General features: G+C 42.1%; 1 protein-coding gene across 5 annotated transcripts in view; it reads right to left on the reverse strand.

Moving 5' to 3' along the window:
- PIAS2 (protein inhibitor of activated STAT 2) overlaps positions 1-18,397 on the reverse strand; it is a 940,364-nt gene that overhangs the window by 844,167 nt on the left and 77,800 nt on the right. For all 5 annotated transcript variants that reach the window (XM_069626926.1, XM_069626927.1, XM_069626930.1 and 2 more), the window contains one exon: positions 2,716-3,175. In XM_069626926.1, coding sequence (XP_069483027.1) covers positions 2,716-3,175 — 460 coding nt within the window. The remainder of the gene's footprint in view (positions 1-2,715; positions 3,176-18,397) is intronic.

The raw sequence follows: 18,397 nt of genomic DNA on the forward strand, positions 1-18,397 counted from the left end.
TGTCCACTAGGTCGAAAAGGCTGAGGGTGCCTAATAGCGGCACCTAAAGATTGGCTGCCGCCTTCGAGGTCTGTAACTTCTCAAGACTCATCAGCCTTGTTGCCAAAAAGGTGAGGCTCATCAAAAGGCATGTTGAGGAGTCTGGATTTCACATCTGGTGCAAATCCAGACTTCCGCAACCATGCAACCCTGTGCATACCGGTGTTGGTAGCCATGGCTCTTCTGATACTATCAGCAGAATCCAAACCTGACTGAAGAGACTCTTACATGGCCTTTTTGCTATCCCAAACTATGGCTAAGTAGCCGTCTCTTTCATCCCCTTTGGGAAAGAGCTCTGTCCCATAGAGTGAACGTAAACTTTGCGAAGGCACAAGGTGAGTTGGCAGATTTTTGTGCCATGCTCCCTGCAGAGAATATCTTTCTTGCCCATCCATCTACACGTTTGTTGTTCCTTTCAGGAGGGATGGTAGGATACGCTGCTTGTTTTGATGTTGCAGTAGCTGCCTGCACCACCAGACTCTCCGGAATGGGGTGTTTTGACAGGTAGTCGGGGTCACTACAGGGAGGGCAGTACTTCTTAGTCAAGTTTTTATCAACTGCCAGATTGGTCTCCGTGTCTTCCAGTTCCTAGCCACCCTTTTCTTCAAGGCCATGTGGAAAGGTAAGATGGGATCGGACTGTTGTCGATAATGTCAGTAAGGTCGTCCTGATCATATGGTAATGGAGGTCTACTTCAACCCATGTAATCCACTACCTTTGTCATGAGTTGCCTGTATGATGCATCTGCATGCTCCCCAGCCTCTAGTTTCCACAAACTCTAGAACAGGTGAGGTATCCAACCCACTAGCAGTCTGCAGATTATCATAAATTCCCACATCCTGGACTCTTCCGCAATCAAACTCTCTGGTACATTGGGTGTACCATATTGTAGGCCAAATGGGCACTCTTCATCAGACTGCTCCGCTTCTTCATAAATTGAAGAAACGGACTTAAAAAAAGTCTTTCCTACGTAGTGGATCATAGGTTGTGTCAGGAATTATGTAGCCGATCCATGGCTGCGAGCACTGTTATACGCAGATTTGCGTGGTTGTGGAAGTCGGGGTTTGCTCCAGATGTGCAGGCCCGTCTTCTGAACATGCCCTTTGATGGCGCGCAATTGTTTGGCAGCAAGGCTGACGAGAGCCTTGAGAGGTTGCAGACCTCAAAAGCTGCGGGGAAATCTTTAAGCGCCGCAGTGCGTTTACCTCCGCCTTTTCGTCCTAGGGGACAGAATTGATTTAAGAGGGGCGCACAACGTCGACGGTACAGCTGGTAAAGCAGACGCCACTGGCATCAATGTCTTCGGCATTATTGTTAAGGGTTTGGCAGGCGTCAAAGGAACCGCGACATCAACTTGTGTTTATGGCTCAAAGGATCCTTCCATGTTACATCGGATCGAGGCCTTGAAGGCTCACGATGCGGATCGGGCCTTTGTCCCCGGGCTCGAGGGCGCGCAAGACTTAGGCCGAGACCTTTCCTTGCCGAGCCCGTTCCTTTCTGGCTTTTTTCTAAGGCACGGTAGAAGCATGGCTTGGTTTTTGACCAATGATGTTGATGTTAAGCATTTCAGCTCTGAAGGACTCCCACTCGGCCGGAGTAGATTTCTTGGTTGGCCAAGCAACTCTTTCTGGGATAGCGTCCGTCGACGAAGGCGACCTATGGTGCCTTCTCTTCGACTTCTTCCGAGGACGAAGAAGAGTGGTGTGAGCCACTCCTAGACCTGGACCGCTTGGCCTTCTTCCTCCGAGGAGAGCCGCCTCTCGACTTGTCAGTCGAAGGTTTCATGGATCGGGTAGGGGATTTCGGAATTTTACCTACCTTCAGCTTCCCCTTCCGTTCCCTCAAGGCCTTTCCAGTCCTAGGCTGGCACTTGGAGCAGTCAGAGGTGTCATGGTCCGCTCCAAGGCACCACAAACAGATTTGGTGCAGATCATTTTCTATCCACAATCACGACACTTTTTAAAACACCTCGATGTAGAAGTTTAACAAAGACGTCACAAGATGTGAAGAAGCGCGCCATATTTCTTTGAAGCTATCGTGGAAAAATGGAACTGAAGCCAACGGGCGCTGTGCGTGCTATATATGGCTTTGATGACATCATCCTCAACTGAGGCCTTTGAGGGACATCGAGTCGATGCCATTGACGCACAGCACCCGCTGCCGACATGTTTTTTCCAAAGCAGATGAAGCTGGACATGTATTTAAAGATGAGGAATACATGGGAGGACAGAATCAATTCAAAACAAGTATTTGGAGATAACCAAGAATTGATAACATGACTTTCTTGATTTGACTAGGATGTGATCATGTCCACTATGAAAATAAAACAAGCAATTCAATTAACTCTTTGTGAATGTTTGGGAAACTTGGTCACAGCTTACTGGCCGTGATGCAGTGTCTTGTTGAGTAGCTAATTCTTTCATGAGAAGGCTGGGCTGTGCCAAAGCATTCCAATTGAAGGAGGAAAAACATCACACCCTGAATTTTTGATACTGGGTTGACATTGATTTTTCCAATGGCCATTGTGTAGCACTGCAGACATTATCAGTGTGATATTATACCACTTGGAAATGCTAATGAACCGCTAGGAATGGTACAAACACATGACACGATTTCTAATACAAGCAGCGCCATTTAAAAAGAAACTTTAACCCAGAATAATGTATAAGTACTCACCCAAACTTGTGGGCTTTAAGAGGACATCAAGGACGTCGTAAAACGGGAGGTTTTTCATCTGAACATCCGGATGCACAGGCGGAATCTGGGTCAGTTGTTGCAAATCAAAATGGGGTTTTGTGTCTTGAAAGAGCACCGATCCAGTGGGTGAGGAAGCGGGATGAGGTGCTGAAGTGGAAGGGGGCGAGAGCACCCCAGACAAGTCCGTTGGTACTGAAGATTTCTTGTCCAAGTTGAATACAGAGGACTTTATGTCTGTCAAATTTGCGAGAGCTTCCAGTGTCCTCGGGTAGCGGCGGCGATAGAGTTCCTTGATTTTAATCTGCACTGCGGGGCTGCAGCCGCTTTTCAATAGATGCAGTGCCCTGACCAGCAGTTCATGCTTCCGGCCACTTTTGTTACGTCCAGCATAGCCGAGCAAGACTTGCAGTTCGGAAACCCGAAAACTTAACACCATATTCTAAAGAGGGTGCAAACATTCAGAGAAAAAGACATTTAATTCAGTAGCATCAAGAGAGCTTTGCGTGTTCAATTGTTTACTGCATAGTATATATATATATTAGAAGCACTGTGCACATGCATGGCCCATAAGGAGTACATGCCTCGACCGATGAGCATAATGCCATGTTGTGTGTTCCCATGAAACAGTAGTTTTGCACTGCAAAGTCAGGTTTGGTAACTCTTTAGCGTGTTAACGTGCCTGGGGGTGATTCAAATACGTGCAATACAATAACGAAATAAACTAAATACAAAATTAGTAATCGAATCAATACAATGTGTTGCGTCAGACAATATATGGGTATGAAGTGAAAAGGAAACACTTTCAGAAAAAAATGACAGTTTGTGGCAGAGATGACTCTACGGTTAGTCACGGCTGAAGACACGACTTGATTGACAGCTCAGATAAAACTATTAAGCTAAAGCAGAGAAAGGGAGTCTAACATGATGAATAGTAGCAGGGCAGGTTCTCTAATCCCAATGACTATCAGCGCAGCGCTGGTGTCATATGGTTCCATGGCAGCTCTGGAGTCTACGGTGCCAGATGGTTCCATGGCAGGTCTGGAGTCTACATTTCACAGCCTCGGCACGACACAATGGCATCATGAGGTCAGACCCTGCTAGCGCCGTGACCGCCAATGGCGCCGTGACGCTAGAGTGCAGCTTCTCAACCCCCAGCTCATTCCCGAGTGAAGTGCCGTCTTTTACTGCCTGTTCTGCATCTCGTCTGCTTGAGATCTTTGTTCCTGGCCCTGACTGGAAGATGGAAGACCAAGAGGAACTTGAGCTAGTTATTTAAGTTTCTAGTGCTCCCTGAGCTTTCTTATGTACCTAGAGGGGACGAGGGTAAGGAATAACTGTATGTGATATTGCATGGAGTGTTCATGTTGTTTCTCTTGTAAACTCAGCTGTGCACCATACGACATGACCTGGGCGTTACCCCATACTCCAATGCCCAGAGTCCACTTATTCTTTTTGGCATAAAAAGCTGCAGGCTTATTACATAAACAGAGCAATCACACTAATTACATTCTACTTCCCGATTGTCAACACTGCCCAACACACTATGTCTACATTATTATTCTTTTGTTGTGACCAGCAGCCTAAATCACAAAATCCTTGCTTCTCCCCTTTTCTTTTCAACCATCTCCAACTTTATTTGTTAGGCCAAAGATCCTTCAAACGAAAGTGTCCTCGATCAGCCTGCCCTCGCTGAACCTCCGAGGGAGGCTGACCAGGGGAGTAGAGAAAACCCCTCCCGATTCTTACCATGCTCACTACACAGTATTTTAAGTCCAGCTGGTCGCTTTCATACCGCCCTGCGACTGCCAGGATAGCACCATAAATCATTCCTTGTAAGGTGGGAGGGAGGATGACCGGCCCTTCTTGATACTCCTGGGCAATCACCAGCTCCACAATGAAACGTGAGAAAAAAGATGTCCCTTGAAGGAGGGCTACCTTTTCATGCCCCTTGGGAGTGCCAGCCCCCTCTTGGCTGCCCCCCTATACCGTTAAAGGTCTGGTTGGCAACTCTTAGAATGTGTGCAACACCTGCTATAAAGGAAATGGTTTACTTAAATGAGGAATCTAAAAAGAAAACAGACCAAAGACAGGATTAACCAATTAGGCAAAGGGATTAAGTTGTGGAAACAAGTGTTGGACATGTTTAGATAATACCAAGTGAAGGAAGACAAAAGGAAAATGTTACGACGTTGGGACCATTCCCTGACACACCTATCGGAAATAAAAAAGTAGATCCCAACCAACTTGCATCGTTTCTTTAAGCCTCGAATCACATTATCGGTCCCTTCAATATACAAAAATTGCAATAAACAAAATCCCCCTTCTCAAGGAGAGACATATATTCATAATCAATACATTTGTGTCTTCATTAATATTGACCCAAAATGGTTAAAAACACAAAAAGTGCAATTGATCACACCTCCAAAAAACATCAAATTGACATGTGCTGTGCAAAACATCAAAATCTCAAAGTACATACATCTAGTAAAAAACATAAAAAGAAGATATAAAAAGAGTAACAGCATTGGTCAGTACTCGTAAAACCCTTTAGCTCACAAGTATATTCAACTTCGTAGCATAAACCTATAGTTGGCGGATACCTATAATTAGGTCCTTATACAATTAAAAACATTAGTATTACTACACTGTTGAAAATTACAGTGGTTATAACATTTCCCAACAGGTTTCGTTCTTATACTTTGTTGTGAGAAAATGTGCACAACTTTGTCAGGGGAACCGACGTGGCAGATAAAATCTTCACACACGACCGGTGCAGCACTATGTGTAATATTAGATGCCGTTGACTGACTCTTCAAATCAAAAACAATGGACGAGGCTATAGAAACAATACAACCAGCACAAGTTAATGGTATTGATTATGAATATATGTCTCTCCTTGAGAAGAGGGATTTTGTTTATTGCAATTTTTGTATATTGAAGGGACTGAAAATGTGGTTCGAGGCTAAAAGAAACAATACAAGGTGGTTGGACTGTTTAGATAGAAGAAGGTAATGGGGGAGTAGACAAAATAAAAAAATAGGTGTGAATCCTTGGATATGATATGATGTGGCATTTATAACGCACGTGTACACAAGTATTTCTAGGCGCGACAAGACAAGGAATGGAAAACGGGGGAGGACAAAATAATCTTACTAGGGCTTGTGTAGTTCAGATCATGCAAGTGCGGGGAAGGGGAGAAGTGCCGGGGGGGGGGGGGGGGTGGAAACGGGAAGTGTTGTTAACCGACAAGTGCAGACAGCGGGTAGCTCATAAGTGCAGATAGAAGGGACTGTAGGGTTTCAGATACAGACCCTTAAGTGCGGGGGAGCCCGGAGGCAGTGCGTGGGCAACTGGACATGCAGGAGCCTGGGCCTGAGTTCAGAGGGTGACCAAGTGACCAGTGCGCAGAGCAGTCTGGTGCATCAGCAGGGGAGAGGAAGAGAAAGCGGAAGTGAAAAGGAAGGTCTTGAGTTGCTTCTGACCCTCAGAGGCTTCGAGGTGGATGAGCGGAGAGATTAAGAAGGAAGATGTTTTGGAACAGAAAGTTGGAGGTAGAGCGGACCCAGGCCCCAGAAAGCCTTGTGGACAATACAGAGGATCTTGAAGTTGATCCTTGCAGCCGCAGGGGGCCAATGAAGAGCTGGAGAAATACGATCCCTGGGCTTGAGGCCAAGGACAAGTCTTGCAGTCCTGTTCTGGATAAGTTGTAAAGATCAAAGAGGAGAGGCAGGAAGATTTCAAAAGAGGCTGTTGCTATAGTCTAGCCTGGAAAGGACCAGAACTCTGGAGATAGTGAGCTTCTGGGGGAAAGTGAGAAAAGGAAGAATACCTCTTAGGAGGTGCAGCTGATTGTTTGACTTCTTAGAGACATCAGAGATATGAGGAGAGGGTGATAAGATGACACCAAGGTTCTTAGCCTAACAGGAAGGCGCAGGAAGAGGACCCAGAGTGGGCGGCCAGAGAGAGAGAGGAAAGGAGGCAGCAGGTGTCCCAATGAGGAGGGTCTCAGCCTTTGTGGCATTAAGGCAGAGATCAGTGGCTGCACACCATTGCGGCCAGACAGTCTGGTATGAGAGAAGGATATACTAAATAGATAACAAGAACATTTGAAAACAGTAGGAAATGTTGAGCCTGATTTATTTAGTCATTTGTATAGCGCTCGAAACACAGAGGCCTCCAGGCACTGGTTACAGATATCTTTGTCATACATTAAGACTAGGCAGACATTGGGCCTTGGATACAGTTACAATATCTCTCATCTTTGTAAGATAAAAACAGGTGCATTGGACGCTGGTTACAGAATGTGCACTGGGTGCAACATAAGAAAGGGAATATACATTTTTGTGTAGATCAAGTACTACTGGGTCTTGCAAGTCTAATTGATTGTCAGGGACAGATAGTGGAGATCATACGTCGAGTGAGATGAGCCAGGTTTTGAGGCCTTTGCGGAAAGACTAAAAGGAGGGTTCAGTTTGTGGAAAGACTAAAAGGAGGGTTCAATTATTAGGCGTAGTGGTAGGGCATTCCAATGTTTTGCAGCTATTACAGGGAAGCTACTGCCCCCTGCTCTTTGTAGTTAAAATCTAGGGATAGAAAGGAGATGTGATTGTGAGACCGGCGTGGGTCTGTTAGATTGGGATTTATCGAATTTTCGAAAAAGATATCTAGATGTGGTATTCGAAAGGCATTTGTGCGTTAGTGTCAGAGTTTTAAATAGGACGTGTTCACGAATGAGCAACCAGTGCACGCTTCTTCTGGTTTGCAAGATATGGTCCTTTTTCAGAATGTTCAGGGCTGCTATAGAGCATTGTTTTGAATCACTTGCAGTTTTTTGATTTTCCCAACGCTGGTGCATGCAAAAAGGGTGTTATATAGTCCAGTCTGGAGATGTTGAGGGCTCTGGCAATTGTCACACAATTATCATTAGTGATGAATGGTCTACATGCATTAATATGTCTAGTCGTGTAGGCTGCGATAATCAAACAAGCCTGGGTCACCCCTAATCTTAAAAGGAAAACGGTTTACCCACGGAAGTGCCACTCAATTACAAGCCCATTACTAATACGCCATTTTTACTGAACATTTTAGATAGGGTCGCGTATGGGCAGATTGTCCAACATTTTAATAACTTTCCCATTTTGAATCCTCGCCAATCAGGTTTCAGGGTGGGATACAGAGCTGAAACAGCGTTATTGGAACTGAAGTCCAGGCTGTTGGAGCGGGTGGACAAGGCTTTCACTTCTATGTTGATGCTCTTGGATCTCTCGGCTGCCTTCGTCCTGGTCAACCATTCTATACTGGTCGCCAGGTTGGAGGCAGTGACCAACTTCTCCCCAGAAGCAGTACGCTGGATCGCCGAGGAGGCAGAAGCCCGTCCTCTTAACATTGAATTTGGTGTTCTACAGGGTGCCTGTATTTCTCCCTGTCTTTATAACCTATTTATGGCACCCTTCTTTGCACTGTTGGATCAGGAGGGGATCACGTTTACCAACTATGCGACGACACGCAGTGTGTCGTCCTCATGGTTGGTACTCATGCGAGGGATGAAGCAGAACTAAATAGCATCTATACCTCCATCGACAACTGGAAGGTTTGTAATAACTTTCCCCTGGATAAGGGTAAGACAGAGCTGTTGTACGCAGCCCATTCTATCCAAACTGGGTCCAGCATACAAGACCTTCCAGCTTAGTTAGGTCAATATAACACCCCTTAAGAAGGTTAAAACCTTGGGAGTTTTCTTTCACAAACAGCTTTCTATGAAGGCACATGTAGGGATTATTGTCTCCTCGGTGGCCTATTATATTAAGCTCTTAGCTCACCTCAGACCCTTCATCACACAGGCCAAAGCATAGACAATTGCCAGAGCTATTGTTGGAGCGAAAATAGATTTTTGCAGCGTATTAGCTGGCCTTAGTACATCAGAGGGGAATAGATAACAGGTCATCCAAAACGGTGCAGTGAGGGTGGTGTGTGGGAGCGAGGGGCCGTTTAGGCGCCCCTCACACATTCAGCACGATGTGCACCACTTGCTCGTACAACAGCGGGGGACGCCTCCATTGCCCGTATGCTAACATTAGCGTAAGTGGGGATGTTGTAAATGTATGTAAATAATACATGAACAACTAGACATAAAGCAATGCAACAAACATATAAATGCATTTTTTTGATAGTTAGAAGGTTAATAGTTAAAAAAGCTATGATTGAAAAAACAAACAAGAACCCAAATATAAGTTTTTCTTCAAACTTTTAAACAGAATAAACAGAAGAAAATCCTAAAAAGAACAGGACAACAGACTACCAATGCTGAATGGTGACCTAAAACTAAGTCAACATTCTTATTTATGGCTTGTATTTAGCCACTGCATAAGTTATTTTCAAAGAATTGGCAGAATTTAAATTGTTCTATGTCCTAGGATTTGTTGACAGGTTCTTGCTTGTTTTTTCAATCGTAGTTTTTTCAACTATTAACCTTCTAACTATCAAACAAATGCATTTATATGTTTGTTGCATTGCTTTATGTCTAGTTGTTCATGTATTATTTACATACCTATTTCTTTGCTAAATAAATATTTTTTTACTGTTTTCCGCTCCTAAGGATGCTTGCAGGTAGACAACTAGTGTCTTGACCTTATCAGAGACCCTTACATTTGTGTCTTTGATCTTAAAAGGTGGTGTATTCTGTGTCTAGCTTAGCTCTTGCCTGGTGTGATCCAAAGATCATGAGCTCAGTCTTGCTGTCATTGAAATTTGTAAAGAAGACCCCCAAGATGGTTAATAGGGTACATAGACACTGCAGATAGAGATTGAACAAAAGGGGTGATAGGCTGGCCCCCTGGGGTATGCCATGATTTATAGGTCAGGGTATGGAGAAGGGGTCACCCCAGTGGATCTTGGAGCTCTGCTCTTTGAGGAAGGATGTTACCCAGTCTATGGCTCCTCAAGAACATTGGTCTGATTGGTCTAAAGCCTAGTCAGGCTTTTGATGGTCGAGCAAATCAAATGCTGCTGAGAGGTCTAATAATATCAGCATCCCTGTTTTTCCCTCGTCTAGTATACTAAGCATTTTAGTCTGAAGGTCGAGCAGGGCCGTCTCTGTACCATGTGCTCCTCTAAAGCCCGATTGTTGAGTGTGTAGGAGGCTGTTCCTGTCGACATAATCTTGGAGTTGGATGGTAGCGACTTTGTCCAAGATTTTTAGGAGAAAGTTACAGTTCGTTATTGGACGGAGATTGGAAGAGTCGTGTAGGTCTAATCCAGGTGTTTTGACTATGGGTGTAACAGTAACTGTTTTAATTGCGGTAGGGACTTTGTCGTCTCTAAACGAAGCATTCACCATTCTACGAAGATAGGGGGCAAAAGTCCCGGCGTTGCCCAGTATAAGCTTGGGGGTAGTATGTTATTGGAGCAAGCTGTGCATCTAATGGTAGAGAGTATAGAGGTCATGTCCTCTAGAGAGATGGGGGAGAACTTGAATTTACTCCTCTCGTAGGGGGTATACTCCAAGTTATCCAGGAGATGGTGTGGTTGGACGTCCAATTTACAGGATTTTATGACTTCACAAGCTTTTTGATTTTATTGTAAAAGGCTGTTTGGACCTTCTCACACTCTACTTGTGATGGCTGAAATGGAGGGGACAGTGTCGGAGGTTTTTCGACCAATTTCAGAATCTGGAACAATTTGCCCGTCGAGCTGGAAGCAGTAGTGGATTTGTTCATTGAAGTAGTTTTTCTTTCCTTCTGTCAGTTTTTCTCTATGTAATTTATCCAGTTCCTTCCATTTCTCTTTGTTTTTGTCTGTTTTTGTTTTGCCACTTTCTCTCCCATTTCCTTTTTAAGTGTACTGGCTTCAGCGTTAAACCAATTCTGGTGATTAGGGTTGGGTCTAACCTGTTGACTTTTGATGGGAGAATGTTGGTCGATAATCTTTTGGAATTGGTTATTAAATGTTCAAACTATTTTCTCACAAGAGTCCTCATCTACTGTCGTCTTCATAATGTTTTCAATGCCTTGTGCCAGAATAAGCAGCCTGATCTTTTTAAAGTTTCTTCCATAGACTTTGTTAGGTGCATTGTTCAAGTTCCTGATATTCTCTTTAGGTATCAGTACCAGTTCGATTTTATGGTGATCAGACCATATGCATGGATTTGTTCCTAGCATAGTAGTTCACACGCTGTTGGAAACTATCCAATCAAGTTGGTTTCACTTATTTGACGTAGGTTCTGAGTTGTTCACGATAAAGTCAATTGATTTTAGATCTTTCTCAAGAGATATGGAGTCTTTGACGTTTGAACTCCATCTATTTAAGTCGCCTAGGACTACCTGCCTGTATTGGGCCCTTTTAGGTTATTTAGCAGTTGTGCAATTCGTCATTGAAGTCAGATTGTAGTGACGGGGTTCGGTAGATTGCAATGTTGTAAATACAACTATTTTTAGTTGGGGTCATTGAGAAGTAGAGTTTCACAAACATACATTAATGTGCACCAAACACTGACTCCAAGATTATGCTTTTTTCCAGCAGCAAGGAGAAATGTATTTTAGTTCATTCAAAACATTTCCACATACCTTTTCCCTTTGGGGCTTTGCAGAGAGCTAGGGGTAGCACAAACTTTGTATTTTTAGCATTCACATGATCATTTTCACATACTATGATTAGAGAAGTGTTAAAAAAAAATAATCAGAAAAATAGAGAAGCCTGTCCAAAAAGCATTCCAGTAAACGTTCATCAATCAATAAGCTCAAAGAAAGTCACTCATTGGCTTGTTATGACAAACTTATTACGACATTTTAGCAGCAGGCCCATATTATGTTGATAGCTAAACCAGACAAAGATCTTTGTAATTGTACATTTTACAGACCATTTTCGCTCCATCATAAGGATAGGAATCTTTACTCTTTAATCTTGGCAAACAAATCAGACAACAAGAAACACAGTATAACCTTATAAGCAAACATGTTTTGGCTCAACATTTGATAACATGAACCAGGGTTACTTACAAACATATTCTAGGGGTCCAGAACATTTGGCTTGGTCTTTGTCCGTGGGCCACATCAATTACTGGCCACTGCCTAATACTCCTAGTCCCCCCAAAAATGAATACCTTTGTTTTTAATGAGAATCAGTTATTATTAAAAGAACATTGAGCCAGTAATATTGATAGAACATGACATTTAAATACCACTTCATGGGCCTCATTACAGATTCATTTTCTTGAGGATTACTACCAGTGGTGATCTGAGAGTCTCCTCATTACAGGTTTACCGTCACCATGGCGCTACTGACAGAAATAACACAAGAGTGTGAGTAGAAGGGAAAGTCACAGTGGTCCTGCAGAGGTCTATAGTAGTAAAAGCCTCACACATTTGAAAGTCTTCGACATCAGAAAAAAGGTCTGAGCCCAACTGAGGGAGATCAGAATTGAAGTGTCATAACTTAGGTGAAGGGAACCCCTAACAAAGGTGAATAAAGGTTGGGAAAGGGAATCCCTACAAGTGCTGTGAGAGGCCTACGTGAACTTTTGTTGAACTGTGAACCTTTTGTTGAACTGTGAAAAGAACTTTTGGAACGTTGGAAAAGTGACTAATGTGGAAGTCCAGACGGCCTCGATCCACGTTTTGAACTGCTTTGTTTTGAGAACCTGAGCAGTGCGTCATCCTGTCTACATTGAATGGAAATTGAATCAGTATCATAGATATGAGGTATTAACTGCCATTTGGTGACATTGGAAAGAAACATCCCAATTTCGAATGTTTAAAAGGAACTTATTACGATGGTTAGACCCTTTACTCAGTCTAACGGGACCCCAGAGTCTCACCAGCAATAGTGCCAAGTGCCCACTTGTAGCGTAGCACATTTTACAAAACTCAGCACACAACAGATCGTTTGAGCCCAATATGAACATATCAACTGGACATGGGAGGGATGCACTGTACATTTGGTATTAACAGCCATTAGCACCCTGGGCGGGGGAGCCAGCAAATCAGGTGGCTAGGAACGCGGGCTGACACTACCAGTGAAAGCCTGTGTTTTTTACTGCCTGACATCCGGCTCCCCGCCAGTTTTCTTCCGACCACCGAACCAGTTTTTTTTTTTAATCCCTCACCCCAATTTCATTTACCTGTTAGCTGCGGCAGCGAGTCCTGTGACTGGGCCCACCCTGTGTGTAACAGCTCGCCACCCTCGTTAAGGGACCCTAGCTTCGCTTGGGCCTTTAACTTGCACAGCGGGCCCACCACCTCAGGGAATATCACCTCATTATTGGGGCATTTGAGGCTGCACTTGGCATATGAGGGCAGCAACTGGACATGCAAGGCTGACCATTTAAGTTGTGTTGATACTATGCATAAGGGACTATGCATAAGGGACATTTCCTGGAATTCAATGATATTATGACATATGAATGTATGTGGAGGCTGTGTTTGCATATGATTTGCAGCACCTCTGCATCTTGATAAACAAACACATATTAATATACACAATTACAATTCAGTTTTATCAGTGTCCTTCGTGTACTACAGAATGGCGGAGTGGGTGATGTCATAGTATATGTAATGTCAAGTGTTGAACGTATGACAGTTTAGAATGTTAGTCCATGTAGAATGAAGGCCAGTGGATGCAACTCTCTGGCTTTACTGCATTGAAATCCTGTAGGATTTTACTCCATTTAATGGTGTTGCCCGATGTCCATCACTGGATCGCCATTACTGCTGTTAGGTGTAGGAGGAATCCCACAGTCCCAGGCCTTGAAGCTGGTGTTAACATCCTAAATATAGGCAAACATGTTGTCCCTTGCATTCCTTTGCTCCTCCGGTGGTAACTGTGGTCAAGCAATCAAGGCCAGCTCTCAAGAAGGGAAAAGAGTAGGCAAGAATTCAAGGGAACACATAATTAATTTGAATAAAAGACTGCCCATACAAACAATTGTCATGAATTACATCATACTCTGCATGCCAGAGCCTAAAATCCACCAGAACGGCTGTCTAAATTCCCACCAGGTGCATTGGAAGGTTTTGCGACAGAGAATATTGCTGTACCTAAAGCAATGTTCTGGAGAAAGTTGGGTTTGTTCACTTTAGTGCGAGGGAAACAACTGCCCTGAGCATATAACAGGCTTACTATTGGACAACAATATTGTTGTCAGTCTACCTTCTGGGAGCATTTATATATGAATGCTAATTACCCCTGTGTGTATGATGAAAATTAGATGATATCAATATCTTCGTTATACAGCTTTATAACTAACCTAATAAGTGTTTGGACCTGCAATACAGTGCCTTTTATGTTCATTAATAAAAACACATCAATAATGCCCTCCTTCTCCTGTTTAGCATTTAGATATATTTATTCTCTTGTATTAGCAATAAAGTAGTGGAGCATATGGAAGTAAGCTCGAATTGTGATGAAGACAACATAGAGCCTCACGTAAAGCAAGCACAGTCTACTGCTCACAACGAGAACTTGATTGAATCCTCCCGAATCCAGCCTCCATCAGTGCCCACAGTTACGATTGACGGCATGGGAATGGCAGAGAAATCACAAGTTACAAAGAAGAATTACGAAGAGGATGATCAAAGAAAAGTTTTACACAAATCCCTTGGGAATTCATTTGTTCCAAAGAAAGAGTATTCAATGGAAGAAAACAAGTGTGAGACACCGTTCGGAGATGCCTATTGTCAACCTCTCTTGCTTTAACAAAAGATTCCGAATGAAATGAAAAATATCATTGGATGGAAGAGCGACATCAAGATAAATGGAGCTGTGCGCATTAATCACTCCTTGCTAATGAATTCGCTCTTCAAGATCCCATCGCTCAGAAGTCTAGTAACTAACGATATCGAATGGATCAGACTTCCTAACGAAAACAATAACCGAATGCTGTCCAAGATGCTATCCCCTATAATAGCAAAATTGATTTGGGAACACCAGAGTGATGGACATGTTGGGATTCCCGCAAATTAAAGAAGCTATGGACTTCTTAGAATTCCAACCTCCTCCAGTAAAACCTGTTACAAACACTAATGAAATCTCAACCTGCTCTAATGATTCCAACAGAAATATGATGGAACAACTCTCTGCACTTACAAATGCACTAAATGGACTCAAATGGCTCGAGCCCTTGATCAAAACAGTCGCTAATACAACTTTACAATCTGCTTCGTCATAAATCCAGGACCTTAGAATTGCGTTGCGGAATTGCTGTGGCTTCCTGAATCTGCTAAAATGGGGAGAGACAAAGGCAGAGTCCCTCCCACACATTCTGCTGGTACAGGAGACTATGGCTATTAATAAGCTTGAACTTGATGGCTTTGCTTCCTATTTTCATCCCGCGACCAAAGGGCTAGAAGGTAGACCTTCAGGTGGCTTAGCTGTTTTGATTGATACCAAGTTGAAGTTCATTATCAACAACGTATATGAATCGGATCTTTTTATTTTGGTGGATCTCACATTTGATGTAAGATCGAACGGAAATTTGTTCTTAATTTCTTTGTATTGGAACCCTTATCAATACACTATTTAAAGAGCTTGTAAAATCCTGAATGACGCTCTCAATGAAGCTTTTGTCAAGGAACCTCTGGCGGAAGTTATCATGGGAGGTGATTTTAACGCATCATTTTGGACCAATAATAGTAGTTTGGTTAAAAAATCATTGTATTTCCAGTCATCACTTTAAAAGGGCAATGTTTGGAGAAATGTTCTCAAGTGTTGGGACCTGTATTTGGTAACACCTGCAAGTAATCACATGAATTTCACGTGGAAACGTGGAGGTGCAAAATCATGGATCGATCACATGTTTTCATCCAAGTGCTTATCTGGGTGGGTTTCTACTGTCACTACCAGTGAGACCTTTTTGGGAGATCACGTAATGATAACATTATCGATATTACAATATTTTAAACTCTGCCCTCCCCATTCCCACCTAGCGCTAATTCGGTGTGATAGACCATGTATGTCAATCAACTGGTCCCCAGTTACCTGTAGGAAATGTACTGCTTTAGTAAATCGAGATCTCTGAAAAGGTCATGGGAATCATCGTCTTGAGAACGCTGGAATTCTAAAATGGAATTTAAGGATGATAGCATCCCATCTGTTGAAAATCTCTCAGACGAAGGTTTCTCATAACATAAGTAATAATCAGGGAGCACATTTCAGTGCGGAGGTAAACCTACTTAAGAGGAAGAAAAATGCTGATCTTCGTGAGGCAAGGTGGTCAAGGTTGAGTTTCATCAATTATGAGTATACACTAAGAAAAAAGAAAATGATAGCTACTTATAAAGGCGCATTAAGACAGATGCGTGTATCGAACAATATAAAGCAAAATCAAATGATGATTGATCTATGTAAGCGTAAATCCAAAGACATCTGGAAAATCATAAGATCGATAGGACAAGAAGAAACACATGAATTTGACTCAGGAATTGATGACTCAACTTGGACCTCTTTCTTTCTTGCAAAGTTTGCTCTTCCTGACAAATTTAGATCGTTTGAACTCGCACCCGAATATCAACTAATTCCGAATAGCTGTCCTTGGGGACGGATGGATATACTCAATGCAATATTAAAATTGAAGGGATCCAAATGCGCAGGTCCGGCTGGTCTACCGCCTTGTCTGATTAAAGACGATCCGCTCTTCTGGACACCTATTTTTGAGACCATCTTCCAAGAAATCTTTAGATCAAAAATGACTCCAAACTCTTGGCTTACGTCTATTATTCCACTCCACAAAAAAGGTCTACCTCAGATCCCAACAACTACATACCTGTGGCTATTATTGACGTTGCAGCAAAAATCTTTGCGTCTCTTATTTTACAAGAACTTGACATTTTTTGCCGAAAAAATAATTGTCTATGCCAAGCCCAAGTAGGGTTTCGCAAAGGTATGGGGACCCCTCTTAATGCTTGCATTCTTGGACACATCATTGCGCATGCTAATTGTCCTGCCAATAGCCCTATCTTTGTTGCCTCCCTTGACTTAAAAGCAGCCTTTGATTGTGTGATAAGAGGTAAGCCATAGGAAAAACTGCATAAAGCTAATTTTTCACAATACCTGATTACTTTAATAGAAATTCTGCACTGCAAAACGAACTTTAAGGTAAGAATTAATCGGGAATGTTCCCTCACTGAGGCCATTCCAAGTTGGACGGGGGTTAAACAGGGATGCAATCTTGCAGCCATCCTTTTTAACCTCTATCTGGCCGACATTGAGGAAATATGGAATATTGACAAATCTTTTGCACTTCGCATTGTAGCCTTCTGGCTATCATGGCTAGCGTACGCAGATGATATTCTGATGTTTGATTGTACGCAATAAGGACTTCAAATGAAGTTAGAAAGCTTTCTGCAATACTGCAATATTAACAACTTAACCATAAATCCTCAAAAATCCAACATAAGCATATTTTCTAAGAAAAAAAAGTACGGCACTTTACTTGGAAGATTGGTGCCTCTCCCATTGCAATTTCTAATAATTTACCTTATTTAGGACTCACCTTGACAAATCAAATGTCATTCAAAAGAATGAAAGAACTCCTAATGGTGAAGGTCCTCCCTTTAAAGTGCCAAATGAAAATGTTATTGCATAAAATCTGCACATTTTCATTAATTCCACTTTTTGAATTCTATCTAAAAAAAAGTTGAGGCAATCATGTTATATGGTGTGGAATTATTCCTTTAGGATTTGGGGCCCCTCTTGGATCATTTGCAAGGAGTCATGTGGAAATATACTTTGGGCTTGCCAGCTTCAATGCCTAATGCTATTGTTAGACATGAACTAGACCTCACCTCTTTATCAGCTAGATATAACTGCCGTTTACTTTTGAACTTTGCCAAAATGATGGTTCCACCTAAAAACTCTTTGTATATTTTGATTATTATTATTATTATATTGGGTTAAAGAAGATGCTAATTAATAATAATCCACCATATATGGCTCTATATAAAGCAAGAATGTTTTCGTTACTTGAGAAAATTAATATTTCTGTTGAAGATCTAGAGTTGTTTCAAGTGAAAATTAAGAAAAAACTATTTGAATGTGATTGGGCTGATAATTGTTCAAAGATGCAAAGTTATTCATCATTTGCTGAATACTCTAAATTTCTACATAAGCAATTACCACGTTTGTCTTATCTAACATTGTGTCCTTGCGCTAATGTACGTAGAACTTTCATGTTATTCCAATTTGACTTATTTCACACAAGGGTCAGAACGAAATATTGGCATAAAAGTACATTTGATAATAACACAGAAATATGCAGATTCTGTAATCTATCAAAGGAATCTTTAAAACATCCCTTTATTTATTGCCCTTATTTTGAAAACGATCGGTGTAAAATCATGAATTCATTTGTGCATGCAAATACGATCTTAGCTAGAGAGTGGATCTGGCTAACATGCATGTGGGGAGCCACAAATGCCTCTATAATCAAAACAACCAGGTTGGCAAATGTTATTGCAAGTGAAATCCAAAAAGTTACTTAGAGGGGAGGGAAAAAAAATGGTTCTTATTAGTTGATCATGTGTCAGGATTATTTTAAATTGAAATTTTATATTGCTGTTATAATCTAACAATTGATTTTATAGGTTGTGTCTTCATTTTTCATTGTATTTTACTTAAGAATTATTTGTAAAGGTCTATTGTATTAAAAACAAAGAAAGTTTAAAGAAAAAAG

This window comes from Ambystoma mexicanum, chromosome 6p, assembly GCF_040938575.1.
Source record: "Ambystoma mexicanum isolate Mex_15411 chromosome 6p, UKY_AmexF1_1, whole genome shotgun sequence".
Lineage (NCBI taxonomy): Eukaryota > Metazoa > Chordata > Amphibia > Caudata > Ambystomatidae > Ambystoma > Ambystoma mexicanum.